Raw genomic sequence first — 12,470 nt, 5'->3', positions numbered from 1 at the left:
AGATATATAGGCTCAAAATAAGGAGATATATATGGAGAGATTTTAGGATTGAAGACCTTGTTTGTAGCAGAAATTTTCTGTTGTATTTGTAACAGCAAAGAACAAGTTTGCTGCGATTTTCTGAAGGCCCAAATCCAGTTGGGTGATTAGGTTATAAATAGCACATTGTAACCTAGTTTTTGTAAGCCTCTTAGAATGAATTTTTAGGGGTATGTGTGAGGTAAACCTCCCAATCTGTGGGAAGGTTACCATGTGTTTCTCAGTGGTCAAAGCTGAGAGTAATTGTAACTCAAAGCCTGTAGGCAAGAGTGATTTTGTTCTTGAATGAAGCTGTGAAGCAAGTTCAAGGTGTGTTAACATTACATTGTTTTTGTAGTGATAGGAATGGAAACTGGAGGTTTCTATCTAGGAGTTCCTAGGTATAGATTGCATTGGGTAGGGATTAAGTGAAGAGTTGTAAACGGGGGAGTTTAACTCTGAATTAATACTGCTAATAGTGGATCTTCTTCCTGGCTTGGTAGCCCCCAGATGTAGGTCATGTTGGACTGAACTGGGTTAACAATTTCCTGTGTTTGTTTTCCTTCTGCATGTGTTTTTGTTACCATCATAACTCAGCTGGTATTCCAGTCAGTTTATCTAGATGATAACAGACCTGGTATATAGCCTTCTGCTTGAATGTCAATCAGAATGTTGTAACATTCATCAGTGACAACGTATACTGAATAATAAGCAGGTTAGTTTCACTTCAGTATTTAATTAAGTCTGTTCCTTGCTAGGATAACAGACCTGGCCGAAGGGTCATTGTGAAACTGTCAAACTGGATGTTTTGACAGTTGATACTGAAGGCTGATACTGAAGTAGAGACTAGTTGGTCTTTTACAGTACTGCAAACTTAGCACAGTCCGTTTCCAGGAACTTAACAGAATCAGCATATGTTCTAGCTGTCGAACTGAATGTTGTGACATTCATTCCCAACAGCATGTGCTAAAGTGTAGGATGATTGGTTTTTCTGTTTCAGTATTTTTCACAGGCTATTCTTCAGTGATTCAACAGCTGAGAGAAAATCCAGGAAACCAACTACTAACCTACAATTAATGAACCTAACAAATAGCCTAGTTGTTAGCAATCTAATAAGTGGAAATTAGATTAACGTGTTCAACCTTAATTCAGGAAATACAAGTCAAAGACAAACACACTGGAACAATTTAACAGATGATGTCCAAAATCAACAGTAAGACATCATGCTGATAACTGTGTAAGAAAAAAACAGAAGTGAGTGCTAGGATTGATCTCTGTTGAGTCTTTCTTCCTGATGCACAGAACCAGGTGTTCATCCATTCTAGGGTGACATAGAATAAGATGTCGTGACATCTGTGAACGTGTACATATTAGTACAGTGGTTAATAACTGTCTTGCTGTATTAGTTACAATGTTAGATCAGATGTCATGACTTGGAGTAGAACATCTGAATTCTGACTACACCAGAATTTCAGGTATGTTGTATAACACCAACATGAATTTAAGCGTTGGCGGTGCTCTAATGGATAAACCTTATGGCGAAGCCTATGAACTCATAGAGAACATGGCTCAAAATCATTTCCAATGGGGAGGAGAACATGTTGCTGTAGAGAAACCAATTACAAAAAGCGGAATGTATGAAGCCAATGGCATAGACCGCGTAAATGCTAAAGTGGATACGCTTACTCAAAAGATTTAAAGCTTTGCCATAACACTAGCAGCTACCATAGTTTCTATAACACCAAACTGTGAATTATGTGGAACCCCTAGGCACACTAATGTTGATTGTCAGTTATTGGCTGGTGTACCCACTGATCAAGTGAACTATGCACAAGGAAACCCATGTTCAAATACTTACAATCCTGGTTGGAGGAACCATCCAAACTTTTCCTATAAAAGTAAAAATGCTTTGTTTCCACCAGACCCAACACCTGCTATTCCACCTGGCTATCAGAAAGGAGCCCCTTTTGCTCCACAAGCAGCTAGAAAATCAAATTTGGAGATCATGATGAAAACTTTATAAAAACCCAAGCTCAACAAAATAAAGAATTTGCAAATCAAAACGCTCATACGAGTGAACTGATGAAACAATTGTCAAATAAGTTTGATGTTATGGCTACCCATAACAAGATGTTAGAAACCCCGATCTCCCGAGTAGCCCAACAACAAGTCGCAATAGCAGCCACAACTGGAGAATTTCCTGGTCAACTCCAACCAAACCCAAAAGGCCATGCTAACGCTATCACACTTAGAAGTGGGACAGAACTAGAAGAACCAACTGACCCAAGAATTCAAATCTGGCCATGTATCAAAATTCTGGCAAAGGATCCGAGAAAGTAAATGAACCAACCAAGGACGGAAAGAAAGACGAAAGCGGAGAGGCAATAGATAAAAAAACACCTTATGTGCCTCCGCCACCATATAAACCATTTGTACCTTATCCCAAAGGCTTACCAAATCCAAAATTGAAGGACAGTTCAAGAAATTCATGGAACTTCTGAAGCAACTAAACATAACCATACCATTCAAAGAAGCCATTACTCAAATGCCTTCATATGATAAATTCCTTAAAGAGATTCTATAAACCAAGAAAAAGCTTGAGGATGAAGAAACTATTATGCTTACTGTAGAATGTAGCGCTATCATTCAAAATAACATACCTCCTAAACTGAAAGACCCTGGTAGTTGTTCCATACCATGTGTAATCGGAAAGTTTATCATAGACAAAGCTCTATGTTATTTAGGAGCCAGTGTTAGTTTAATGCCATTATCCACATGCGGAAAACTCAATTTGGGAGAATTAAGACCAACAAAGATGTCTCTACAACTAGCTGACTGTTCTGTTAAATTTCCCGTAGGTATGCCAGAGAACGTTCCCGTTCGAATAGGACAATTCTATATTCCTATCGACTTTGTGATAATGGATATAAAGGAGGATTCCCACATCCCTATTATTCTAGGAAGACCCTTTTTAGCCACAGCCAGAGCCATCATAGATGTGAAGAAAGGAATGCTAACAATCAAAGTCGGAGAAGAAACAGTTGAATTTCTCTTAGCTAAATTCCTACAAGCACCAGCTATAGTCGACTCATGTTGTCTCTTAGACGTCATAGACGAATGTGTGAAAGAAATGGAGAAGGAACCAATTAGGTATACGGAAGTACTGAAAGTTCCAACACCTCTTATATTTGAAGATGATAATTGGCATGAACCATACGTAGATGACAGTCTGAGAGAATGTCTAGCGCTAACCCCAAATCCAATACCATGCCCAGAGAAACCTTCATTAGAAATTAAAACACTACCCAAAGATCTAAGGTATGAGTTATTGGACACCGATCGTGAAAGACCAGTTATAGTCAACCCTGACTTAGGACAGATAGAAACTGAAAAATTACTCCATGTCTTAAGAAAGTATCCAACAACTCTAGGCTATAACATATCTGACTTAAAAGGAATAAGCCCATATATATGTATGCATCACATTATGCTAGAGGAGGACTGTAAAACCTCTATAGAGCATTAGAGAAGAGTAAACCCCATCTTGAGTGATGTAGTCAAGAAGGAGGTACAAAAGCTATTAGAAGCAGGAACCATATACCTGATATGCGACAGTAACTAGTACAGCCCAATACATGTCGTTCCGAAGAAGGGAGGTGTTACTGTTGTTAGTAATGAGAAGGGTGAGTCTGTTGCTAAAAGAACTCAAACTGGATGGAGAATGTGCATAGACTATAGGAAATTAAAGAAATCCACTCGTAAAGATCACTTTCCATTACCTTTCATTGATCAAATGCTTGAACGACTGGCTAAGCATTCTCACTTCTGCTATTTAGATGGATACTCAGGATTTTTTCAGATTCCTATCCATCCTGATGACCAAGAAAATATTACTTTCACATGCCCTGATGGTACATTCGCCTATTGACGGATTCCATTTGGACTGTGCAATGCCCCTGCAACATTTCAGAGATGCATGATGTCGTTCTTTGCTGATTTTATAGACGACATGATGGAAGTATTTATGGATGACTAAGCTTTGAAGGATGTATTTCTAACCTAGAAATGGTACTTGAGAGATGTGTTAAGGTAAATCTCGTGTTAAATTGGGAAAAATGTCATTTCATGGTCCGACAAGGAATTGTACTTGGGCATGTCATATCAAATCAAGGGATTGAGGTGGATAAAGCGAAAATCGAAATTATGGAACATCTTCAACCTCCGAAAACTGTTAGAGAGATTCACAGTTTCTTAGGACATGCTGGTTTTTACCGACGATTCATTAAGGATTTCTCTAAGATAAAAAAACCACTAACATGCTTATTAATGAAAGATGTTTCATATTCGACGAAAAGTGCTTACAAGCATTCAAACATCTAAAAACAGCCCTTATTACAGAGCCTATTATGAAACCACCTGATTGGAGTAAGCCTTTTAAGATAATGTGTGACTCTAGTGATTACGCTGTTTGTGCAGTCTTAGGACAGAGAGGTGATAAAAAGCTTCATGTTATTTATTACGCAAGTAGAACCCTAGACGACACGCAAATGAACTATGCCACAATAGAAAAAGAACTTTTAGTCGTTGTGTTTGCTTTAGATAAGTTTTGTTCCTACTTAGTGGGAGCAAAAATAATTGTCTATACCGACCACGCCGCAATTAGGTACCTGTTAAGTAAGAAGGACGCTAAGCTAAGGATTATAAGATGGATCCTACTCTTACAAGAATTCGATCTAGAAATCAAAGATAAGAAAGCCACCGAGAATGTAGTAGCAGATCACCTATCTAGGATTGAGGATCTAAAACTCGAACGAGTGCCTATTAATGATGATTTCCCCTACGATCGACTTGTAGCCCAACTAGAAGTCGAAAGCGAAACAATCGAAAGCTCTTTAATGTATAATGACACATAAACCAATGAAGTTGTGGAATCTATTTGCACCAAGACCACATTGCCATGGTATGCTGACTTTGTCAACTACCTAGCCGCTAAAGTGTTTCCACCATACATAACATACCAACAAAAGAAGAAATTTTACCATGATCTTAAACAATATTATTGGGACGAACCCCTACTTTTTAAAACGGGAGCCGACGGTATTTTCCATCGATGTGTCCCTGAATCAGAACTAGGTGACATCATATCCCACTACCACTCTTCATCCTATGGAGGGCACGCAAGAACCTCGAAGACTTGTGCGAAAATCCTACAATCTGGCCTCTTTTGCCCTAATCTATGGAAAGAGTCCACATTGCGATTAAAAACTACGACTGATGCCAACACACTGGAAACATATCTAGATGCGATGAGATGCCACTAAAAGGTATCTTAGAGTTAGAAGTCTTTGATGTCTGGGGTATAGATTTGATGGGTCCTTTCCCATATTCTTTTGATAATAAATACATATTCGTTGTTGTTGATTGCGTATCAAAATGGATCGAGGCAGTAGGCTCTTCCACTAACGATGCACGAGTAGTAATTAAGCTTTTCAAAAATCAAATATTCCCTAGATTTGATGTACCAAGACTTGTGAATAGCGACGGAGGCTCTCACTTCATTTCCAAAATCTTCGAGAGATTGTTTCTGAAATATGGAGTCCGACACCGGATAGCAACACCATATCACCCTCAAACAAGTGGGCAAGTTGAAGTCTCCAATAGGAGATAAAATAAATTTTGGACAAAACCGTTGCAACCTATAGGAAAGATTGGTCTGCCAAACTTCATGAAGCTCTGTGGACTTATAGGACAGCTTACAAAACCCCGATAGGAACAACACCATTCAAGTTGGTTTATGCTAAATTATGTCACCTGCCTGTCGAACTAGAGCATAAAGCTTATTGGGAATTAAGACCCTTAACATGAATTACACAGCTACAGGAGAGAAACGAATTTTGGATATTCATGAACTAGAAGAACTTAGACTAGATGCTTATGAGAATGCCCACATTTATAAGGAGAGAACCAAACAGTGGCATGACAAACAAATTACAAGGAGAGAATTCAAGGAGGGTGACATAATCCTTTTCTTTAATTCTCGACTCAAACTATTTTCAGGAAAACTTTATTCTAGATGGTCTGGCTCTTTTGAGGTCACGAAAGCTTTCCAGAGTGGAGCTGTGGAAATAAGAGGTAAAACCAATGAACCATTCATCATAAATGGGCAGCGACTTAAGCACTACCACAATATAGAAAATAAGGATTTTAGCATGAGCTATAAACTAGAAGAGATACCCGCTCTTTCGAAAGGTTAACACCATTTAGATCGATGTCAAGCTCCCGACATTACACGAAGCGCTTCATGGAAGGCAATCCACCCCCTTTAATCCTTTTCTTTTCTTTTTAGTTTGTTTTCATTTTTGTTTTTATCCCATGTTTGTTTTTAGTTTTTTTCCTTTTTCTATTATTATTACTATTACTATTATTATTACTACCTATTCTAATACTAACATGCAGTACCTTTTTACTAATAGTATGACCTTTTTTTACTTTCAGGATAACATAACTTATCACTAACTTAGGAATATGGAGCACGTTGACGATATGGAGGTTATATTTAGGAACGAAAATCAGAGGCGTTGTTTTGACATGTTAGCACAGAGGGAGATGTCACTTTCTATTTATCCGGATGGACTGACCCTGACCACCTTAGGACTGAGAGACAGTGTTATGTACCTTCTGAACCAAGTAGGCTGGGAAAATTTTGCTGTGAGGAAGAGATATAGCCAATACAGTAGGCTCACCCTTGAATTTCTAAGTTCCCTCTGTTATGACCCTAACAGTGGAATAGGATTTGGTAGAGGCCTGACTACATTTAGGCTGTTCGGAACCAAGTACCGTTTCACACACCATGAGATGGCTGAGTTATTAGGATTCCCTAGTGACCCATATACTTATACCATTACCCCTGATGATGCCTTCACAGACCTGGACCTTGACTATTTATGGGGAAACATAACCGGGAATTATCACCCTGAACCACACACCATGTTTTCTAAGAATATCCATAACCCAGCTATCCGACCCTTTCACAAGATTCTGGCTCACACTCTATTTCGTAAGGAAGAGAACATCACCATTATTTCTAAGGACGAACTCTTTATCCTGTACTGTGCCTCCCAAGGGAGACCAGTAGATGCAACTACCTTTATGTTAGCAAACCTAGCTAAGATCGCCAAAGAGACAAATGGTCCTATTATCATTGGTGGTTTAATAACCATGATTGCTGACGCTATAGGTTTGAGATACCCGCTTTACCTCTAACATGCTTTTGGTGGTATCCTCCCTATGCACTTGCACTTCTGTTTCAACCGTGGCATCATTGCCAATCTAGGAACGGCGGAGTTTGAGTTGCTGATTGACAACGAGGTAGTAAGCAATTTTACACTATCGAACCATGAGAAAACCAACGTCCACAATTGAGCTAACTGTTTCTACAACTTAGAGGGCCAAAGTGAATCTCCTACACCTCCTTACATCCCTCAACATTATGAGAACCCATAAGCCATCTTTCCTGATGTTGATTCACACGCTTCTAGTGCGCATCCTGTCGTTCCTCCCGTTGATTTCAACACCGCTATACATGCTCTGCAGTATGAAGTCAATTTCATCAGAGGAGAAGTAGATTCTCTCCGAGTGGACCTCCTAGGATTTATGGATGTCTTTAACGAGCAATTCGACCAGGTCTTCCAGCATATTCATTCTTTGGAGCATTCTCATGGACCAAAGTGATAGCTAGTGTTAACTAATTGTACTAGAGTTTTAGTATTTTTCTTTATTTAGTATTTTATTTATCATCGAAATTTGTTTCCCATGTTGTTATTTTTCAGTGTTTAGTTCCCTTACAGTCGATATTTTGACATGAACTTATGTTACTCCTACGTTTAATTAATATATTTTGCATTTCAGTTATTTTATTCTATCTCTTACTATGTACATCCTTACAAATTCCATGCCTTATAATTATAAGTATTAATTTTACTTCACTGTTTTACAACCTCAATATGATTTCCCTACTTTAATATTGCTAAAATAGCGAATTTTAAGTTAATGGCGTTCGCCATTAAGCTAATGGCGTTCGCCATTAAGCTAATGGTGTTCACCATTCGCTTCGAATTTGAAAATCCCAGTATTTTAGGCAGACGGTGTTCGCCATATGCCTAATGGCGATCGCCATATAAGGAAAATAAAGTGTTTTCCCCCTTTTTCTTCTCCCTCTTGCGCATTTTTCAAACTCCTTTCAATTGAAACCCTCCAACTTCCTATTCTATACGCTATTAACTCAAACTTTCCAACTTCAACCACTCCACTTCCTCCCATTCATTATAAGTTCACAATCACTCACTTTCTTACTTCACTATCCCTTCCATTCACTATTTTCTTCTCAAATCACATAACCTTCTCTTCCCATTCCTTTTTCATTCATTCAAAATGCTCCAAGAGCTGTTCAACCAAGAGGATATGTGGATTACATGGGGATTATTTTCTCCGAGGGAATTGATGGCGAGCATCAGAGGAGGAGATACCACAAGCTCTTTAAGAGGGACGTTTAGCAACACGGTAACCCGACAATGCTGCTCTTCGTGACTTAGGCTTATTCGACAGTATCCATTGGATGCTTAACAACTTAGGTATGTCTCATTTTCTTACTTTAACTAGTCCTACATTTATCCGACTTACCTACGAGTTTTTGAGCTCCTTTCGGTACACCACTCCTATCGGAGGTTCAGGAACAACTGGCACTGCACATTTTAGAATGTTCAACCGAACTTACGCTATTAACCAAGACCAACTGGCCGACTTACTTTCGTTCCCTCATGGGGGTGATTTTGCATGCCAACACCCTCTAGAGAGCGATTAGGAATTCAGTGCTCTTGACTTTTGGTAGCAACTGACTGGAAAAACCACCACTGGCTGGGATGGTCTAAAAGCTACAACTATCCAAAACTCGGCCATTCAGTATTTGCATCATATTTTAGCCAGTACTATTTTTGGTCGAGAGAATACCAACAACGTGAATTCTAAAGACCTTTTTCTTATTTATTGTGCATTGTCTGGAACTAAAGTTAACCTGACACCATTCTTACTCGCACACTTCCAGTCCACATGTGCTCAGACTGGAGGTCCTATTTGTGTCGGAGGGATAATCACATCCATAGCCATTGCTTTAAACCTGGGCACAGACTTGGCTATGCTTCGGCCGTTAGAGACTCTGTTTTTCGACCTTGATTACTTCCGTAACATGCGCCTCATTAAAAATACACCTGATGGCAAGTATTTCTTAATGATTAGTAGTCGAGAGGTTAAGGGAGTTACTTTACCGTGCTCCGCACGTATCAACGTGCGTATGAGCGCTAATTGGACCTTTGGTATCACCACCCCTGAGCCCGATCACATGGAGCAGGATGCTCCACACACTGGCACCCACGCATACAGCGCACCTGCTTTTCTAGACTCTTTTGCAGGTACCTCATCCGGGCATCAACCCTGCGAGGAGTATGACTATACTACCATGATGACAACTTTTGATGATGTCCTAAGTGAGCTTAGACACCGGAATGATGCTGATGCGGACCGTGATGTCCTACTTAGGAACATTCAGATGTAGCAGGAAGAGATGAGAGTCTTCATTGATCAGATCCGACAAGCTCGGCTTGAATTTGTCGAGCGGACGGATCTCTATATTGCTGACCTTATTGATAATATGAATGGAGTGCATATGGAGGTGGAGGGCATGAGGGAGTACATGCAGCATGTGCCCAACCCTACTTTCGGTAGAGGAGGTTTTACGCAACATAGAGGCCGCGACCGACATCATTGAGCCACCCTACCAGGATTCGCTACTGCTTTATTCTCCTTGCACTAAATCATTGAGGACAATGTTTGGTTCAAGTTTGGGGGAGGAGCTTTATCGTTTTCCTGTTATTTGTTGTTTTATTTCCATTCTTAGTTTATTTTCATACTTAGTTATTTTTAGCTTTTGGTCGAGTCATACATGTGCTGTCGAGTCCTATTGCATGATAATTTTTTCTTTTGTTTGAGAATTTCCTTATATTTGATCCCCAATGATAAAATATTGTAAGACCCCAATTTTGACCCTAAGATCCCTCACGTAATTTCATCATATGCATTAGCATTGGGATCATACCTTGGCATCCTCCTTACCCCTCTTTCATTGGGTTTATTTTGGGAGAGATCACCAAGCACCATGGGATTGTATCATACTTGTATATTTTTATTTTACTAACCAAAATACCAAAAATATGTCTTTGTATTTGCCTAACTTTTTGTAGGTAGGGCATGATCCTCATTGATTTATCAAGTCCACACTTAGGGTTTGAGACCCTCATGGCTAAAAGCAAAACCAAGGATTGATTCATAATGTCTCAAAGCATCATATATGAGTCCCAATGATCTCTACATGTCATATTGATCAAGTATTCTTCAAGAGTTTGGAGGTGATTTGCCTTGGAAACCCTAGTTTGACTGGGTATCTTGAGTAACTTCTCCAACAAGCTATTTCACCAATTGATCAAATTTCTCAAGGGACACTTAAAAATTCATCATATTATGCATATATGATCTATCATGAGCCTAAAAAGCCAAGAGAATTTATGGTTAGCAAGTTGGTTGATGGTGGTTGGCCAGATGAATTCATCTGATCAAAACTGGGTCTCCTTAGACCCTATCTCCTACAATTTTCACCATATGAAAATGATTACAAGATAAAAGTTACTATAAATTACATTCCAAACAACTTTCATGTTGAGACCTAGAGCTAGTTTTTCTTGGAAAATCATTTTCTATGTTGAAACATTATAGGTCATTTTGTCTAAACCCTAATTTGAAAGTCAACTTCCTAAGGCCATTACTTACTCAATTTTTATGAGATGAAAGATTTCAAAGTTTTACAATCAAATTCAATATGTCTACTTAAACTTTGATGTTTTGAGTAAGATCCAATTCAACTTTTATGAGCATGTGATATGAGGATACATTATAGGTCATTTTTGACCTATACCATTTTGAAGGTATTTGAAATAGGTACAACTTTGATGAATACACGTTTCTCATTTGAAGCTCACATAAAAAGTTAAGCAAGGTGGAATATTGAGATATATGGCTTGACACTTAGAAAAAATTTCAACATGTTGAAATTTACAAACTTCCACCTCAAAATTCACCATGATCCAAGTTCCAAATGAAAAAGTGTCCCCTTGATATAATCTTTCCAAAGAACCCAAGTTCATGCATTTTGGATAAAGATTGTTAGGGCTGCGCATGGCTTTAACAGGTCTGCATGATTGGAAGAAATCAAATGCCAAAAATCACATTTCACATTGCCTTGACATCCAAGTCTCATTTGAACTTCAGAATGATTGTACATGGATCAAATTGGATTGCTTCATGGGCATGTACACGCCCATGCAAGCTTGTGCATGAAATGTCCAAATTTAGCAATTTTTCAAGTGTGCAAATATCAATCACAATTGCTATAAATACATGCCTTTGGAGCTCAATTCAAACACACCTTGCGCGCCAGCTTTGCCCCCCAATTGAAACCCTCACCATTCAAAGGAAAACTTGAGAATTTTCAACTTGAAAATCATGTTTGAATCTCACAGTTTGGAGATTCAGAAACTCCAAGATCCAAAGCTTTGTACCATTGCCAAACCCTTCCTGCAAGCTTCTCAAGTGTGATCAGATCAAGGTTGAAGCAAGCAAGATCCATTTCTGCACAGCATTGAAGGTAAATTTCAGAAAACTTCTTCTCTTCGATTCTCTGTCAATTCTCATCAATTCTCTTGAATCTTTGGTTGTCTGAAGTCCTACCAATGTAGGCAAGAAGATTGAGTTGCTCTGAGGTCAAATCGAAGCAACTCAGTTGTCACACCTCAAAATTCAACTCCTCATATCTTTTTATATATTTGGAGTTAGTTGAAATTGAGGTCAGATTCGTGCTTTACGCCATTTTTTCTTTCAGATCATGTCCTCCTTTTTTTATTTTGGTGATGGTTGAGGGTAGACAGGTTCGATGAGGTCCACCGAAGAAGAAGACCGGAGCTCTGGCTCCGGCGGTGTGTTGGCACGTCTCCGGACCACGGTATCCATTTGAAATGTTTTAATCTTAGGCGTTGGTTTTGATTACCACGCGTGTGGCGCGCTGACTAGGTTCCACCATGAAACGCGCGCGCTGATCCTCTTGATCAGCCACCTCAATTAATGAGGGAAATCAAGTGGCTCACGTTTTTTTTTGTTTTTTTAATTTTGTTTTAATTCATTTGATTTTCATTAATTCATATTAATTTTAATATTGATCCAAAAAATATGAGAATTTCACCAAATAATTACAAATAATTTCCTCTTTCATATTTTGAATTAAAATTATCTTTTGGATCATTATTAATATTTTTCATGATTTAATTGATTTTGTGTTTATTTTTAATTGTAAA

General features: G+C 38.7%; 1 protein-coding gene across 1 annotated transcript; it reads left to right on the top strand.

The window, feature by feature from the left end:
- The first annotated feature begins 2,635 nt into the window (after positions 1 to 2,635).
- Positions 2,636 to 3,544, top strand: LOC127103868 (uncharacterized). The gene has a single exon (XM_051041109.1). It carries the CDS (start codon positions 2,636 to 2,638, stop codon positions 3,542 to 3,544), a length of 909 nt encoding a protein of 302 aa, XP_050897066.1.
- Positions 3,545 to 12,470: the final 8,926 nt, after the last annotated feature.

This window comes from Lathyrus oleraceus, chromosome 7, assembly GCF_024323335.1.
Source record: "Lathyrus oleraceus cultivar Zhongwan6 chromosome 7, CAAS_Psat_ZW6_1.0, whole genome shotgun sequence".
Lineage (NCBI taxonomy): Eukaryota > Viridiplantae > Streptophyta > Magnoliopsida > Fabales > Fabaceae > Lathyrus > Lathyrus oleraceus.
Note: the sequence above shows the minus strand (reverse complement) of the source record. Positions and strands in the feature narration are given on the sequence as shown.